Source organism: Osmerus mordax, chromosome 4 (genome assembly GCF_038355195.1).
Source record: "Osmerus mordax isolate fOsmMor3 chromosome 4, fOsmMor3.pri, whole genome shotgun sequence".
In the NCBI taxonomy this organism is placed as follows: Eukaryota; Metazoa; Chordata; class Actinopteri; order Osmeriformes; family Osmeridae; genus Osmerus; species Osmerus mordax.
This window is the reverse complement of record NC_090053.1, coordinates 8577006-8594681: the sequence shown is the minus strand read 5'-3', so window position 1 is coordinate 8594681 and position 17676 is coordinate 8577006. Positions and strand designations below refer to the sequence as shown.

Genomic DNA, 17676 nt, shown 5'->3' with positions numbered 1-17676 from the left:
GTCTCATAGATTGTGTTATTTATGCTGATGTGTGTGTGTGTGTGTTTGTGCTCAGGTCTCCAAGTCTGCCAAGGTCCCCAAGTACAGCTACGTCCGTCTGGGCGATCTGCAGCCGGGCGTGGTGGTGAACGTGTATGCTGTGGTGACCTTCTTCAAGCAGCCGTTCCACACCAGGGGGACAGGTCAGTCTCTCGTCTCTCTCCCGCACCAGGGGGACAGGTCAGTCTCTCTCTCCCCCCCATCCCCCTGCACCAGGGGGACAGGTAAGTCTCTCTCCCCCCCATCCCCCTGCACCAGGGGGACAGGTCAGTCTCTCTCTCCCCCCCATCCCCCTGCACCAGGGGGACAGGTCAGTCTCTCTCCCCCCCATCCCCCTGCACCAGGGGGACAGGTCAGTCTCTCTCCCCCCCATCCCCCTGCACCAGGGGGACAGGTCAGTCTCTCTCTCCCCTGCACCAGGGGGACAGGTCAGTCTCTCTCCCCCCTGCACCAGGGGGACAGGTCAGTCTCTCTCCTCCCCATCCCCCTGCACCAGGGGGACAGGTCAGTCTCTCTCCTCCCCCCGCACCAGGGGGACAGGTCAGTCTCTCTCCCCCCTGCACCAGGGGGACAGGTCAGTCTCTCTCCCCCCTGCACCAGGGGGACAGGTCAGTCTCTCTCCTCCCCATCCCCCTGCACCAGGGGGACAGGTCAGTCTCTCTCCTCCCCCCGCACCAGGGGGACAGGTCAGTCTCTCTCCCCCCTGCACCAGGGGGACAGGTCAGTCTCTCTCCCCCCTGCACCAGGGGGACAGGTCAGTCTCTCTCCCCTCTGCACCAGGGGGACAGGTCCGTCATCTCCCCCTTCCTGAGCGCTGGGAGCATATGGGACTAGTTTGAGCGTCTGTTAAATATAATTTTCTTAATAAATAGTGGGGGAGAACAGATTTGCCGTTTCCAAAAAGTGGGTGGGACATGTCCCAACCTCTCGTTCTCTCTTACTGACTTACTGCTCCCTAGCCCCTAAGCAGACTGACCCACTTTGAGGTGAGCTTCAAAGTGTTGGTGCCTTGCTGGGTTACAGTCCAGACCGGCAGGCTCATCTCAAACCCGGAAGCAAAACGCTTTGAAGTCCATATTTAGGCCGCCGTGTGGTTGCTAGGGGAACCAGACCCAGGTGACATGAGCTGAGATCTCTGAGATAATAAGGGGGTTTGTGGGTCTGGGGTTGTGGTGTGTGTTTGTCTTTGTGTGTGAGAGAGAAAGGGAGAAATTTCGGATGATATTTGGTATTCTGGATGCCTAGCATATTTGTGTGTCAGTAAAGGCGCGTGTGTGTGGTCACTGCACCACGCTCTCATTAAATGAAGCTGCCACAAGCACTGAGGGTTTGAGAACGGCTCTCTCCCGAGCCCCCGTCCTCCCCCGTTACCGGGGGGACAAGATGTTCGAATGGAGACGCCGCGTCTGGCCCCGCCAGCCCGTGACGGGAGTCGTGGCCCAACTGCCTTTTAACGGGGCCGCCCTGCCGCGGGTCAGGTGGTGTGTCTGTGGCCCTACCAACCACCCACCTCCTTCAGCTCCCTTAAACAGTCTTCTATGTCCAGACACACTAAAGGCAGGCCCGCCTGGCCTTTAGTGTGTCTGGACACACTAAAGGCACACTTTCACGTAAGAGCTTTCGAGGTGTGTCGGTGGAGTCCGCTGAAGAGAAGCCCTCCTCTGGCTGTGAGAGAGGACAGGGTCGTGGCCCGCTCGGCCGATTATCGTTTCTGTCACCGTGATGCTGCGCTGGATTATTCCCTCAGGACGCAAAGGCGCAAAGCCACCATCAACTTAGAAAAATGTTTTTTAGCTTTTCAGTCAGGCTGTGTTCCCTACTGCCTCCTCTTTACTTTATGTGGAGCCATTAAAGAGGTTCAGGAATATTTTCAAAGACGGAGAAGTTATCCTGTGGCTCAGTCCTAATCTCGATGGCTCTAACAAAAATGTCCCCTGTGATATAGACCTCCATCACAGATGTAGCTGAGAATAACAGCATGTTGTGCCACTTTAAACCACTACGCCCCAGAAAAGCTCACCACCGAATGAAATGAACTCACACCTTTTGTTTCTAGATGACAACCACAGAACTACCAAATCACTCGTCCCTATACAGTCTCTTGTGCTTCAATACACCTCAAACATTGATCAGGCATTAGCTCTTATCATGGTTCTCCTGGAGAACCACCACTAACACCACAAACAAACTACATAAACCACTGTGTAAGACGCATCCTTGGAGTCTTCTGGCCAAACACAATTAGCAACATCAACCTGTGGGAATGCACAAAACAAGAAACAGTAGACATACAGCTGTTAAGGAGAAAATGGAGCTGGATTGGACACACACTATGAAGAAACACGACAGCAATAACAAAACAGGCACTGACCTGCAACCCACAATGCAAACGGGGTAGAGGACGACCCAAAAACACCTGGAGAAGGAGCACAGAGCAGGAATTTAAAAAGAAGGGGCTGACGTGGAAACAGCTGGAGAGGATGGCTCAAGACAGACGAGGGTGGAAACAATTCATCAATGGCCTATGTTCCGTGAAGAATATAAAGGCCTAAAGAAAAAAGAAAAAAAAAACATCATGCAAGCTGACATAAGTGGTCCAAAAAACAAAAAAAGGTTTCTGTATGTCGCTGATGTTTGAGTGGATGGTGCTGCTCAGCAGTGTCTCCTCTAACATGGTCAGTGGTCCAGAATAGAGGTTTCCTCTTTTATTGTGTCCCGGAGGCACCAGTCTGCACGAGAGATCAATCTCTGCAATGCAGGAAGTGACCGCGACACGAATGACAAAACGGCATATTATATCGTGCTCCGTGTTCGTAAAAGAGCTGAACTGCTCCAGGGGGAGGGGGGTGTGCTTTTGCACATTTCTCCATGTCTGTCCACACTTGTCAAAGCAGATTCTCTCATTAAATAGCTTGACTTTGGGGGACTCAGAATCCCCCCCCCTCCACACACACATATTTTCCCTCATTGTACTCTATCTGGGCTATGACATAATCTCCTCAGAGGTGCATAAAATGGCCAACGCCACCCTACCCAGATGCCCTGAGAGTTTCGTCAGGGGCTCATACAGGCAAAGCAATGGGACAATATGACTCTTAATGGGAGTTGCTGTTATAAGCCTGTGGCAGTCCCATTCATTCTCTCTTTCTGCCTGTAGCCAATGTGCAGGATCCTGAATCATGGAAAGATGCTTACTGGAAGCGGGAGAGACTGAGCAACGCCGTGGGAAATGCTGGTTTTATTTGTGTCACAGCATTAACTGGACCGCTCCTTGTACCCGTAAATTGTGGCCGTGACGGGTTCAAAGATGCGGCAGCTGTAATGTAGCTATGAAGGAAATCTATCAGATGAGATGCAGTAGACACACTCACATACTCATACACACACACACACACATCAGTGCTCGGCCGAGGAACCCAAAAACCCCGATCGTCTGGACGTCACGTGCTGCATTATTTTGCTCGAGTTAGCATTTCCCAAAATAACAACACACTGAATGAACTGTGTCCTCATGGCTGGGTAGAAGCTTTCTCTTAAATAGCCAGTGGTCCTATGCAGACCAACTTGGTTTTAAAACCGACTTTTGCCAAATATACATATTTCTTTAGGTGTGGCGAGTGTAGCACTAAATGGATAAAACACAAAGTTAATGCATACAGTATCGAAGGGCCTTAAAAGATAGGACTTCTTAATGCCAACGATTACGGCGATATCACACACACACAGGCCTTGTTCAGTCGTTGTTAACCCTCTCTCCATCTGCTGTAGATTACTGCTCTTCGTTGAAGATTATCGACCAATCAAATGAGAAGGTGGCTTGTAGCATCTTCAGCAGCAAACTGGACAGTCACCCCAAAATCTTCAAAACGGGAGACATTATACGCCTCCACAGAGTCAAGGTACGCAAAGTGTGTCCGGTCATCCTGTATTATAAATAATAGGACTTCCTGGTTTGACTCTGGTGTGTGAAGTGACAGATGTGCAATTGCAAAGAGATTTATCATTTTGTTTTTTGCTGAGTTAAAGGTTTGCCGTTACAAATCTCTCTCCATTTCTTTCTCTCTGTGCCCCCCTGCCTCTGTTTTGTCTTCCTCGCTCCCTGCTGTCTGTCTCGAACTCGTCTGTCTCTGTCACTCCCCTGCCTCTCTTCCTCTCTCTTCCTCCCTCCCTGCTGTTCCCCCCCCCCACCCCTCCTCCTCCATCCCACAGACGCAGCTTTTCAACGGCTCCAAAACCCTGGTGACCAGCCACGGGTTCTCCGTGGTCACCTTCGACGGGGCGGTGGGCAGCGCCGTGACGCCCCGCACCTCCAGCCTCTCCTCCCACTTCGACGAGGACGACCGGCGTGCCGTGGAGTCGCTGCGTGCCTGGGCCGTCGCTCAGCTGGCTCTCCCCGCCCAGGCCGGCGTCACCCTGGCAGCCGTGCAGCCCAAGGTGTTCTTCGACCTGACCTGCCAGCTGCTCGCCAAAGCCCCGATGGACAGCAGTTGCACCTTGCTGAAGGTGGGGGGGGGGGGGGGGGTTGCTTTGTGGAGTTATTTGTTGAATTGCTTCAGTAAATAGTCATACTTAAATGGACCAAAGATTTTTTGGTCTGTTAAAGTCCATGAAAGTAACGGGATGCGTGTGCGTCTTGTCATGATGCACAGAATTATTATTTCGTTCAGGAACTGGTCAAGTCATAGGTCCGTTACATATGTAGTAATTTGTTCAGTTATAGGTCCAGTAACAGGTTCAGTTCAGGAACAGGTCAAGTCACTGAAATTCACTGGCTGGACTATTTGTGTTGTAAATTTAACATATTTTGCTTATACTTTACCGTGCATAAATTAAATAAATCACTAAATATTCAAACATAGCTGAGGTATTCTTTTTATAGCAGGCTGAACTTGTGGAAACCTAGCTTTTTATGAGCAGAATCACATGTCTGGCTGCTCGCACAGTTAATAAGATACCTGAGGACAAGACAAAGAAGAAGTTCATTCAAGTTCTAGAACATTGTCGTCGCTCCAGACCCTTATCCTGGGATAACACGTCTCATTAACTGAGTCGTCTCTCCAGCGTCAGGGATGAGTGTCCTAGTCCGAATCTCCCTGCCCTTGGTTGTCACGTGTCTTGGTCATGTATGTTTACAAAAGTGTTGAACTCTGGGTAATGATGCGTGTCCATAAACAAACATCACCGGAGGGGTGGGGGGGAGGGCCATACCCTCCCCATCCATCATTTTTATAATGGAAATGTGACATTCACAGTAAAAGATTTCAAGTGCCGGCAGGGCCATTTCTGCGGTGGCCATTGCTCACCTTCTTTGTCGTCTTTTTCTGTCAGCTTTTCTATCTCTTTTTTTCCTGCTGTGATACTGCCGGATCGACCCTTATCGACAGTTTGAAGTTGCTTATAGTCTCGCCGTCTTCTGCTGTTCCCTATTTACTTTCTGTTACCGCCCTGACACATTCTCCATTTCTCTGGGTGGTTTGTTCACAGAATGCAACCCAAAATGAAACCATTGAGATGATCCACCTCAGAGGTTGTCCGATGCTGAACAGCAGGTCGGTGTGTCATTAACCCCATGTTCTCCCACTTCTGTGTCTCCAGGTTTGGGACGGGACAAAGTGCTCCCACCCTCTGCTCAATGTGTTTGTGGAACCTCATCTCCTGGAGGGATGTTCCACGTTGTCCAAGGACATGGAGAACCTCACGGCAAACATCCTGGTCTACGACAACCACGTACAGGCAGCCCGGCAGCTCAAGGTTGGAGTTCACACACGTACACACACTCACAGATATACACACACTCACACAGACCAGTTGGTTCAATAGTAACACTACACTTTTGAGAGATCGAAGCGGATTTGGCAATACCTCCTCTGGCTGTCTGGAGAGGAACACCTCTCTATTGCTGTTCCCAGTCCTGTTCACTGTGAGCCAAAATACTGGCTGAGGTAGACCGAAGGAGACAAACCTCTTTAGACAGTCATCTCTCGTTTTTCGACCAAGCCAGGTAACCATGACCACAATCATTTCCCTTTGGGGGCATTTTGTGAAGCGGCATACTTAAGACGACAAAGAGACATGAGTCAAGAGGACGGTACAAAAGAGGGGGGGGGGGAAGAATGGGCTGCTTGTCCTAGCAGCCCCTTGTCCTTTCGTGCCCCGTTGGCTGTGTTTGTCGCGTCGTTCCCCAAATCAATCGAGCAGCGTTCACCTGTTAGTTTGTGGTTCTGTTTCCCGTAGTTAGTAGTTTACCGTTGCCCCCCGCCCCCCCTGCGTTCACACGCACAAACACTTGAGTGCTTTCGCTTCTCTGCAGTGCCTCAGGCAAATCTCTTCTCATTTCACCCGCATGACAATAATAACCGTGCATTTTTTAAAGCCGCGGCATTCTCCAGTCATCTTTCGTCGCTCGTTGCCATCCTTTCCTTTCCGCCCTCGCTCTACCCCCCCCCCCCCCCCCCGCACCCCACCCCCCCTTTCAATGTATAATTCTGTCTTTCTGCTCGACAGAAGCGGCCCAAAGCTTTGATCCTCCTCGCTTCCAGTCCCATCATCCTTATCTGCGGAGATATGCAGCATTAGCATAGTGGTTGCGTAATTATATGATTTGTTAACCCTTCTCTGACGAGCGACATCTTTTCAACACGGCCTACGCCGTGCTATCTTGGTTCCCACTCACCATCCGCGAGACACATTGAGGTCGACCTCATCAACGTTCACGCCCACCGTCATCCGCGTGTCCCCGCCTGAATCAATTCCGGGTTCGATTTGTCGTATGACACGTATGTTCTCGACTGGCCCTCTTAATCACCACCGGTGCTCCGTTTGAGCTAGATCTGTTGACATCAAGTTCCTCCTGTTCTGCGAATTCAGTCATTTGCTCATCTTCATCCACAGAAGCGGAGTACTTTTCGGTCTTTTATCCAAACGGTTGCTTGTTCCTTTGTCGTAACAATGTTCGCACGGGATGTTCTGCGGAAGCAGACGTGTCATTGCTTGCCTTTGTTAAACAATTTATAGAAGACCATGGAAGTAAGTCTCTGTCACCCTTCTGTAACTACTTAACAGTAATTGCCATCTTGCTAGGCTAAAGCCTCCACCCAACTCTTTGCAATCTGTCATACGTTCTCCAGTTCTGTTCCTTGGCCCTGGTCTTAATGTCAGGTTGTCACATTGGTCGTGTGATGAAAAGATGCTTTTACCATCTGACGTCTTGAATGGATGTCATGAAAGCTTTGTTACTTTGGTTGGTGAAGCTTCTTCCATGAATAGGCTACCCACATGCGGCTGGGAAAGTTCCAATGCTCTTGGCTTGTCGTAAAATGACTAAATGTGTGGGTGTTGATATGGTTAGTCTTAGTGACTTCTTAAAAGTTGGGTGCCCTGGTGGCTCACCGGACTCATCTAACACCTATTTCAATACAAATTGTCACAGCAGTTTTCCAGTTAACGTGATGAAATTGAGTGTAGCACTTACATTCTAAGAGGCATTAATTTGACAGGAGTCATTTAACCCCACATCAATTGATTCGACTTCATATATATGTTTTTTTGCCAGGCAGACTAGTCTGAATAGAAATACATCCTCTATTATCAATCTCCTCTGGCGAATAAGCCGTAATAGTATGAAATTGACTGAGCGAGGCTATTGTGAAAAGGGCTAGTTAGAGAAGAAAAGAGCTGATTAGTTGAAAGGGAGTGGAGAAAGAGAGAAGAAATGGAAAGAAAAGTGCGTCATCGATCCGCCTCTGTCACAGATCCTCATAGCCCTTCTCAGAGCAGTGGGGCTCGTCTACGTACTATACACACCCAAACATATGAGCACGCAGTCATGTGACGAGCAACATTCCACGAGGATTATCATCAGCTCCGTATTGGCTCTGCTGCACTCTGCGAGACATCATGCACCCAAGACATTTAGTCATTTAGCAGACACACATTTAGTCATTTAGCAGACACACACACACACTGATACACTCTCTCACGCACACACACACACTGATGTACTCTCTCACAAACACACACTGATACACTCAAACACACACACACACACACACACACAGATACTCTCTCTCTCTCTCTCACACACACACACACACACACACACACACTGATACTCTCTCTCTCACACACACACACGCACACACACACTGATACTCTCTCACACACACACACACGCACACACACACTGATACTCTCTCACACACACACACACACACACACACTGATACTCTCTCTCACACACACACACACACACACACTGATACTCTCTCTCACACACACACACACACACACACTGATACTCTCTCTCACACACACACACACACACACACACACACACACACTCATACACTCTCTCTCACACACACACTGACACTCTCTCACACACACACACACACTGATACTCTCTCACACGCACACTGATACACTCTCTCACACACACACACACACACACACACTGATACTCTCTCACACACACACACACACACACACACACACACACACACTGATACTCTCTCACACGCACACTGATACACTCTCTCACACACACACACACACACTGATACTCTCTCTCACACACACACACACACACACACGCACACTGATACTCTCTCTCTCACACACACACGGTAGCACCACGTCTCCAGCAGCAGGGTGTCCCCGTCTTCTCCGTTGCAGTCTGCTGACCACATGCTATCTCACACAGCCCAGCAAACGCACCACGGCAGACACAGCAGGGGGCCTCGGAGCGTTCAAACCCACTCCGACCCAATCCTCCCCGCAAGCCCCTGAGACACTGACAAACTGGTCTGCCACACAAGATGTAGATCCCCCCCCTCCCACCGTGATCAGCTGTGTGGGGGAGACCGTCCTGTTTAGGCAAGGGGGAGTGTTCAGCGTGTCGTCTTTAGCCCTATTTTGCTGTGAAACAAACTGTTTGTCGCCAATACAAATCATGACCAAAAGAACACTTAATGTGGGGGAACTGTGGTAATGGCATCTCGTTAAGGATATGGATGAGCATGGGATCTGACTGCTAGAAGTAGCTGTGGAAAACTGGGATGATTTCCAATCGGAAATGCGTTGCTCGACTTCAAACGAAAAGGAAACGCTTCGTTTTTTTCACACCCTTGTAATCGATGTTGATCCAAGAAGTTTCCGTCGTGGATTCAAAGGCATGATTATGTTTTGTAATTCCGTAGCGTAGATACTAACGTACCTCAGAAAGGATTCTACCTCTCTTGCAGCTTGTCTTGTTTTCCTTTGACTGTTGGTGTGTCTTTATCCCGACCTCGGTCGCTGCCTCCCTCTATCCGTCTTGTTTAAAGAGCCCCTTGCCCCTTCACTATACATTAACTTCTATGGCTTCCCTCTCGTCTCATCCACTTTTCCCTTTCCCTCTCCATCGCTTTGTTAGAATTCATCCTCTCCTTTTCACTTCTTCCCACATTCTCTCTTCTCCCCCTCTTCGTTCTCTTTTTCTCCCCCTTTCTCTCACTTTTCTGTCCTCCCTCCTCTTCTCTCTCACTAGCTTTTGTCGCTTTCATCTCTTTGTTCCACCCTGTCCTCTGCTCTCTACCTCAGCGCTAACTATAACACAGATGTTTACCTGAACCCCCGTTTCCCCGCTCCACATCCCCCCCCCCCGCACAACTTCCCTTTTGCCGACGCTGCTTTTGTCCTGGTACAATTCCTCCACCTGCCACAGACCAAACCTAGATACTGTACAGCTCCGATCCTAGATACGTCCTTATTATGTCTATGACAAATCGGGCCACAAAAACCTGTACATCTCTACACTGAATTCAGTGTAGAGATGCTCTTGAAATACTCCAATACTCTTTAAATTCCTATGCTGCGCTTGTTTATTGATAGTAAAGACACCTGACAATTAAAATGTAATCCACACACAGAGAGGGAATTAACTTATTTTGAAACAATTGGGTCAGATGCCGTTTCTCATTTTGCATGGTGAGAAATGCTCCTGGACAGACGTTCACACCTCTGCTTCAACGCTTCTCTCTATCGCTTGTCAAAATGCCATGATCTTCTCTTCGTCTGTTTTCCAAGATGGCTCAAAGTGCCACTTTCAACACAGATATTTTTAGACTGAGTCAAAGGTGTTTTTCCTGGGTCTGAGAAGATTCAGACCAAGAAGCCATTCCGTGAAATGCAAGTGTATAAAGAATTGACATAGACAACACTTGGCCAGCTTGTTATTTTGAACACCGGGGTACCATGTTGCAAATTCCCAAATGCTCTGTTGCTTTTATGAGTTAGCAGCTGAATTCATAACTGTGTGTTTGTGTTTAGTTGTGTGCGAGTTGGTCAGTGAGATCAGTATCCAGGGATGACCAGGGACCCTCATCTGTACAGCACCACCCTGGCTTCTTGGCCGGCACCACATTCTCCCATCAATTATTCATGAGGAGAAGAGAGGTGAGAGGGGGAGAGAGAGGGATGGGAGAAGGAGAGCGTGGCACTGCACCTGCTCTGACCGAACATACTGCTCCTCAAACGACTGTCCTCATAGCAACAAGAGGCTGAGTGTGCGTACGTGTGTATTTATTTACATACTTTAACTCTAGTATTGTCCTACTGTTCTGTTAGCAACTGAATGATTTCAGCAGTCGGCGAGCCCTTTGGTATTGTTTACCGCACATCCATATATTACACGCATAAACATATTGTAGTTCAGTGGAGAGTTGGTGTGACTTAGTGTCTCCATTGAGAAAATTGTTAACAAATTACCACTAAGAGCCCTAAACATTGAACTGTAATCGAGGTCCTTAATCTCAATGAGCCACACTTATTGTGTCTCCTATTTGCCCTTCCTCTTTGAATTGGGTTTTCTCTGCCCAGTAAAGACCCACAGCCTGAGCATGCCAAAGCTGGCTCTTTCTCACAAACCTATTTCTCACAAACCTATTTCCTGATATAATAGGAAAAAATGGCCGGTGTGAAACGAGGTGTTTTTTCTTTTTTCTTTACCCAAGGGATGAGGGGGCAACCTTGTGCTACTTTATTGAGCCTGACTCAATGAGAAACTGTAAAGCCTTAAGCAATCGTCTGAATTCCGAGAATCCTTTTACTGGGGAATCTGGCTGCTTTCCTAGCAGGGGACTGTTAAGCATCTCAAATGTCAAGTCTGTTTGTGGGTGACTAGCTTTTATTTAACATCCAGATCAAGTATTTACACACACAACCACAGAACAATCCAGTCTGTCGAGAAGAAAAGAGATTTGGCTGGATGAAGCCTTCTGTACATGGGCAGGTGTCCTGAGATCTATTAAGAGTGTGCATAAAATATACCAAAACAAGCCAATTTATAAAGTCAGTTCACTTCATTATCATAAATCTAAAGTCTGTTTTTAATCTTAGCCGTTCATTTGGTGCTAAGACTACATCAACATGGCAAATGCCTTTCCAAATAAACCCTCCTTATATATTCGAAAGGATCCTTTGTGGATAAAACTTTTCAGTTTTGTGCTCAATGACTTTAAATGTCTAAAGCCATCTTATCAAAGTTAGTTTCAAAAGTCAACCCAGAAACAGCAAGGCGACGTCCATAAGCTCACATCCCAAATAGGGGGTGACATTGGCCAAAAGTCAGCACAGGATCTTGGCTCGGAATGCGTTCTCATTACAAACACACCTGGTCACTTTGGGCAAGGAGTACGGCAGACTCAATAGCCGTGGCAAGCCAGGAACAGCTTTTGAGGTTAGCGTCGCGGCTTGGCTGGCTTTGGACCAGAGGCCTGCCGCATCCCCTTGCTTCAGTGCAGTCTCGCTGTCCTCGACTCGGCATTAATCATTTACCCTGCACATCCCAAAACCTGTTTCTAACGCAACAAAAGTGCCCGAGAACTTGGTCAACTGCAGCTGGAACAGGAAGGACGTCCCAAACCTCCCCAGAGAACTTCTCATTGGATCATTCTTTGGATTCATAATTTGTCCATCGCTTCTCTGGGGGGTGGGGGGGTTGTCAGTAGAGGGTGATGGATCTCCTACGTGACCTGAAAGCATGATCTGAGCTACTGGAAGAGAAGGAAGTACCGCTGCATAAAAACCTGCCTGTATAGGTCTGAGAGGATGGAATCCCCTGCCTAAGTGGTCCCCGTTAGCCTGGCTGGGGGTCCAATCCTTTTTCGAGCTCATCCTTCTTTTGTACCCGGAGCAGCACACTCTGGATGAGAGAGCCAGGGAGCTCATCTGGATTAGATGGGGGGGAAATATCTGGGGCTCTGGACTTCCCAGTTAGGGTTACCTCCACCAGTGGATTCTGGCTATTTTGTTCTGATTATTTTCAAGCTTTTCAGTAGACTTCCCTACTCCCTTTTAAAACGTGTCGTTTGGAAATATGTTTGGAATGACTACCTATGTACATAACTTTGCCAGTACATAGCTTGTAATGTGCTTTTTAGAAGTGTGTCTGAACCCCCTACGTCCGTGAAATACTGTATGCTGTGACGTATGAATTCCACCGATGTACTAACTAGGCCGTTGTGTCTCCGAACGAGCCGAAACTCGATAGGAACAACCTTCCCCTGACGATGTGCGGACGAACGGTGGAACTCTTTGAGCCAGCCCCCACCACTGTCACACCGGGCCCCAACACAGCTGGGTTGGGTAGAGAGAGGGGAAGTACGGGACGTTGTCAGCCCTAAGCTGGTCGTGACGAAACAACTGAGGCAGTAGTCTTAATAGGTTTTTTTTTGGGGGGGGGGGGGGGCTTTTTCTGCTTTCCCGTAATGAAGAATGCTAGCATGCAGTCGCACGGATGGTTTTGGTGACAGCTTTGGGACCACACCACCATCTACTGGTTGAAGATGGGTGCAGGTCTGACTCATCCAAGACTGGGTAGGCTATCTATTGGATGCATGCTGCGTGGGAGATAGCTGTCATTGAAAATGTGTGGTAATTGATCCATGGGTGATTAACGTGCTTACGTTCAAAAGTTCAGATGCACTAGGTAGCTTCCAATCCGTCATTTTGGGCCGTGCTTTGTGGAAACTGTAAAATGTAGTGATTGATAGAGGTGGAGGAGAACCAGTGTTGAAGCCCTGGTACACGGGAAGAAAACCTGATCGTGAATGTAAGCTGTATTACCGCCATCCGGCGACACTTCAACAAAGTTCCCTGACGTTTATCTGTCGTCCATTGTTCTCTGTCCTTGCAGCCAGGGGCTTATCTTCGGATATACAACATACACCCAGTTCCCGGGGCCAGCAAGGTGCCTGGCAACCATGCCGGCCAATCAGGTCAGGCGGACCACCTGGCGTTCCACCTGCACGGAGGCAACTCGTATGGCAGGGGTATACAAGTGCTTCCCGATGACAGCGTGGAGATACAGGAGCTTAAGAGGTGAGGGGGGGCCTTAGCCCAAGGACACAACGCCCTTTGCACGGCCAGGAATCGAACCGGCGACCTTCTGATTAATAGCCCGATTCCCTAACCGCTCAGCCGTCTGACCCCCTACTAATGACCCCCCGACTAATGACCCCCCGACTAATGACCCCCACGACTAATGAGTGATTTTTATCGAATTAAGGATTTAGTAGCTCATTATGAGCAACACCGTTCAGGAGATGGGTTACATATTAACAATCTCTCCTCCTGTAGAATAGGAATATATTAGTAAGGACAAAACGCTCTTTGAGGGTTTTTCAACATTACTTGTCGTCCACCCCAGGGTCATAGGGTCTTCCCCCGAGCCAGACAGCAATGATATGTCGGACTTTGAGGACTTCCTGGATGTCTGGAGCACACCACCAGAGTCCTTTGGTAAGGGACCAACTTATCACTTTTTATTACAAAGGGGAGGGGGGGGGGGTGTTTGAGAGATGGGAAAAGGAGGGGGTTTTTATTCTGAATACCTCTTTCTAAAAATCTGTCTCATTCTATGTTGTCACTGTAGATTCAACTGGAGAGAGAAGTGCAACAGGTATTGTATGAAAGGAAGACTGTGCTTGAACCTTTTAATAGGAAACGTGCTGTTTACTGCTAAGTAAACATAGGACCATAGGATGCTTCATGTTCAATTGACTAGGAACCAATATTTTCTGTTGTTGTATTACACCGTACCTGCTTGTAATCTTTACATTCATAATGCTGGTGTTTGTAGAGAGAAGCTGCAGCCACCGTCTGGGGTGTGTGACTCTGGCTGAGGCCAAGGGAAAAGGGCCACCTGGTGTGTACCACGTGAAGGCCCAACTCAAGTCCTACCAACCTCTGAGACTTTTCCAGTCACTCAAACTTTACTGCCATAAGTGTAAAACCATGTAAGTTACCACAGTATCTACAGTCTGACACTTGCAGACTTATTATGAGATTGATTGATTCTGCCTGAAAACAAAAGTCAGTTTCCATAAAGGTGGATTATGGCCTGTTTAATTTAAACAGGTAAAATGCGTGACATCAAATCAACTGCTCTGATTTCAAAATATTCTCGAATTCCTTTCAAAATATATCCCTAACTATAACCACACATTGAAGAAAAAACACCATGTCCCATCATTCCTCTATCCTGCTGTTTCACTCAGACGGGAAGTCCCAGATGACGTCACAATAGGGAGTCTGTTCCTGGAAGCCCAAAGGGACGCTGGACCCTGTAGAGAAGACTGGACTGTCGCAACCGATGTGGATCGCCCTGGAGACTGTCCAGCCTTTCCCCACAGGACGCTGACCCTTCACCTGCCCACGCACAGCAAGCGACGCGGTGCCGAGGTCAACGAACTCGTCTTTATTAAGGGTAAAGTGATGATTGCTTTGGTGTTTGCCAGAGGTGGTGAGGTCACGTTGCAGTGGTGGTGAATGCCTTTTTAAGACCGCAGGACTTGCATCAGGTCCCAAGTCAAATCCATTTGCTGTACTCAAATGATAACAGCCTTCTCCACCAATGCAAAAGCCTGGTAAAGCACAGGTTTGGTTCACAGAAGTGTGAATGGGTCTGTTTGTGCTCACCCAACAATGTAAGGGTTCAACTTTGTAGGTTAGAAGTTGATCATATAAAAGTCCTATAAAATAGTTCATCTATGGCTATCTTTTATACAGTTATTGCTTTGTGTCGCATTGTACTTTGAGAAATACTTTTAAGCACATTGTAACGTTCTGATAACCACTATACGAAAACGGTTAACTCGCTTACTAAGAAATGGTTTCTTTAAGTCTCTCCCCTGCTCAACTTGACCAGCAAAGCAGAACGTTAGTCAGCATGTTTTCATCTCACCTTCAGGAGCAACCTTTGAGGAGACCTGTTGCATCACACCTGGGTTTAAAAACGTGATCCCTGTGAGGTCATCGCAAGGAAGCATGTCCCTGCTCGATCTCTCCGCCCCCTTCCTGTTCCGTGGAAAACGGCATTACTTCGGGTCAGACCCCAGCCCTTTCACAAGCACTCAGCCCGTCGCCCCTCTCTGGCATATCTCTGAGCTCACCGCTGGATTCACCGTACTGAACCCCACTTTGGTTTGGCTTCTGTGTTGCAGATGCAAGCAGTGTTCCCACGTAGACCTGACACAGCCTTTTGGTCAGAACACAGATGTGCTGGATGACAAAGCTGTGGCCGAAGGTACCATTTTGAGAACGTACCCCTTCACTAGCTTGACTGTGATTGATGGTTGTAGACGATTATAAATACAATTTTGCGCATCCTTTTGAGAGGCCCCTCACCTTTGCACGAGCCTTCCTGGATGGGATTAGGTCAGTATCGTAATCAGGTGCGTCAATCAGGTGAGCTCAATGTCTTCATTGGTCGGAAAGTAGCCCTTTTGAAGGTTTTGTATGCATTATTACAGACACTTGCACTTGTAAAGTAACCATTTATTGATCCTTGTTCTTCCCTCTGTGACCTAGTTTGGGTTTCATTGTTGACGTTTGTGTTGTTCCTCGCAATCTTTCAATCTCTCTTTCAATCTCTCTCTCAATCTTTCAATCTCTCTTTCAATCTGTCTCAATCTTTCGATATCTCTCTCCATCTTTCAATCTCTCTCTCAATCTTTCAATCTTTCTCGATCTCTCCTCCCCCCCCCCCCCCCTCGTGTGTGCAATCTCTCAATCGTTGTCTCTCGTCCTCTTTCTCCCTCCCCGAAGCCCTTCTCAGGGCTTTTGAGTCTGTATGACAACTGGGACCAATCAAAACCGAGATGTAAAAAAGTTATGTTCTGTCTTTTTGTTGTTGCACTTCGAACATCTTACCCGTTCACGGAACCCTTGTAGGTTTGATGTGCTGTGCCCTTTCCTACTGCATCTCTCTGTGTGTCTCTGTCTTTCATGCAATCTCTGTTGTCCCTGCTTCTATTTGATGTCTGTCCCCATGGATTCAGCTGTCGGAGTTGTTCTCCAACTCTTCTCCGCCTCAGCGAGTTGTGGCAGAATATATCTCCCTTGTAAACACCGTTGGGGGTTCGTTGTGGCCCTTTGGCTCGAACCACCGAAATCCTGTTAGAACAGTGCTTCTGATCCTTGATTAGTGCGAGGGGTGTAGCTCAGTGGTGGAATATTTGCTTGCAGATCAAGAGATCGAAGGTTTAATCCACCCCCCCCCCCCGTACGTCGCTTTGGATAAAAATGTCCGCTATAACGAACGCACTACATTGATCTTCAGCAGTACTTTCTATGTCCACCTTTTATGTCGTTTTGGATCAAAGCAAAGTGTGCTCAGTGAATTGAGATGCCAGTGTGACGGGCCTCTTGGCTGTGTTGCCCCTGCCCAGGTCTCGGGGTTCAGCTGCTGGCGTACGGCCTGATGATGCAGCTGGAGCTGCAGGATGGGACTGGCTCTCTGGAGGCCCTGCTCTGGAGAGACGCTGTAGGTCCACACGCCACAGAACATACTGGAAAAACACTGTGGCTGTATGTAGTGCCGCAGCGGTAGATCTGTCCTTAGGCTATGGGTGTTGTAGGGATGTTTGTGTGCGTGAATGTGATTCAAAGGCATTCCAGTTTCTATCTGCACTTCATTTCACTTTGCCTTCAACATTGCCTGTAGTAATATCTGTACATTTTGCCAAGGTTCTCCCTTGTGTATCTAGAAAGAGAAATAGATCAGTTTTCAGTTTGACCTATTCCTGCTGGAAAGCCGTTTTTTGCTAATCAGAGTATCCTGTGGCAGGAACAATTCTTCCGCGTGTCACCTGATGGCTTGGCAGCCAATACGGAGGCCCAGGGCAGGGTCCAGGAAACCATGGACAAGCTTTGCCCATCAGGGAGGAGTATGGGTACGTGTATGAAGTCTTTCAACATTGACAGCTGGACCTCAATCTTTCAGTCTCTTCAGATATGCTGCAGTAAAATGATAACCCAATCAAAATGTCTAATCATGGTTTACATGAGGTTGAACCTTGAAGACCTATAGTTCTTCAAATGCTTTGGAATGGCCTTGCTGTAGGTTACATCTAGTACAAATCCCTTTCATAATATCACCTTGGTAGGCATTAGGAGAGTCAGGCAAACCTTCAGTCAGTTAAGGGCAGAGCATTAAACTTCACATAAACCGTGTCACTAATGAAGCATTGTGGAACAACAGCCAGAAAGCTCCCATTAGACAGAAACGAGCCTTGATGAGCCTTTCGGAGCATGAAGCCACGGCAGCGAAAGGAAAAAGTGATGGAAGAGCACAATTAACTTGCCAGAGGAAAGGTT

The 17676-nt window shown here is 48.1% G+C and overlaps 1 protein-coding gene across 3 annotated transcripts in view; it reads left to right on the top strand.

The window, feature by feature from the left end:
- The window catches only part of pot1 (protection of telomeres 1 homolog), a 30856-nt gene that overhangs the window by 12357 nt on the left and 823 nt on the right, over positions 1-17676 (top strand). Inside the window, exons 7-19 of one of the 3 annotated variants that reach the window (XM_067235001.1) lie at positions 56-182; positions 3808-3938; positions 4249-4542; positions 5635-5790; positions 13214-13398; positions 13727-13818; positions 13952-13978; positions 14159-14315; positions 14577-14785; positions 15269-15404; positions 15522-15604; positions 16749-16843; positions 17147-17252. In XM_067235001.1, coding sequence (XP_067091102.1) covers positions 56-182; positions 3808-3938; positions 4249-4542; positions 5635-5790; positions 13214-13398; positions 13727-13818; positions 13952-13978; positions 14159-14315; positions 14577-14785; positions 15269-15404; positions 15522-15604; positions 16749-16843; positions 17147-17252 — 1798 coding nt within the window. Of the gene's footprint in view, positions 1-55; positions 183-3807; positions 3939-4248; positions 4543-5634; positions 5791-13213; positions 13399-13726; positions 13819-13951; positions 13979-14158; positions 14316-14576; positions 14786-15268; positions 15405-15521; positions 15605-16682; positions 16844-17131; positions 17253-17676 lie in introns of those variants that run through there. The other 2 variants (XM_067235000.1, XM_067235002.1) reach the window with 2 other exon arrangements.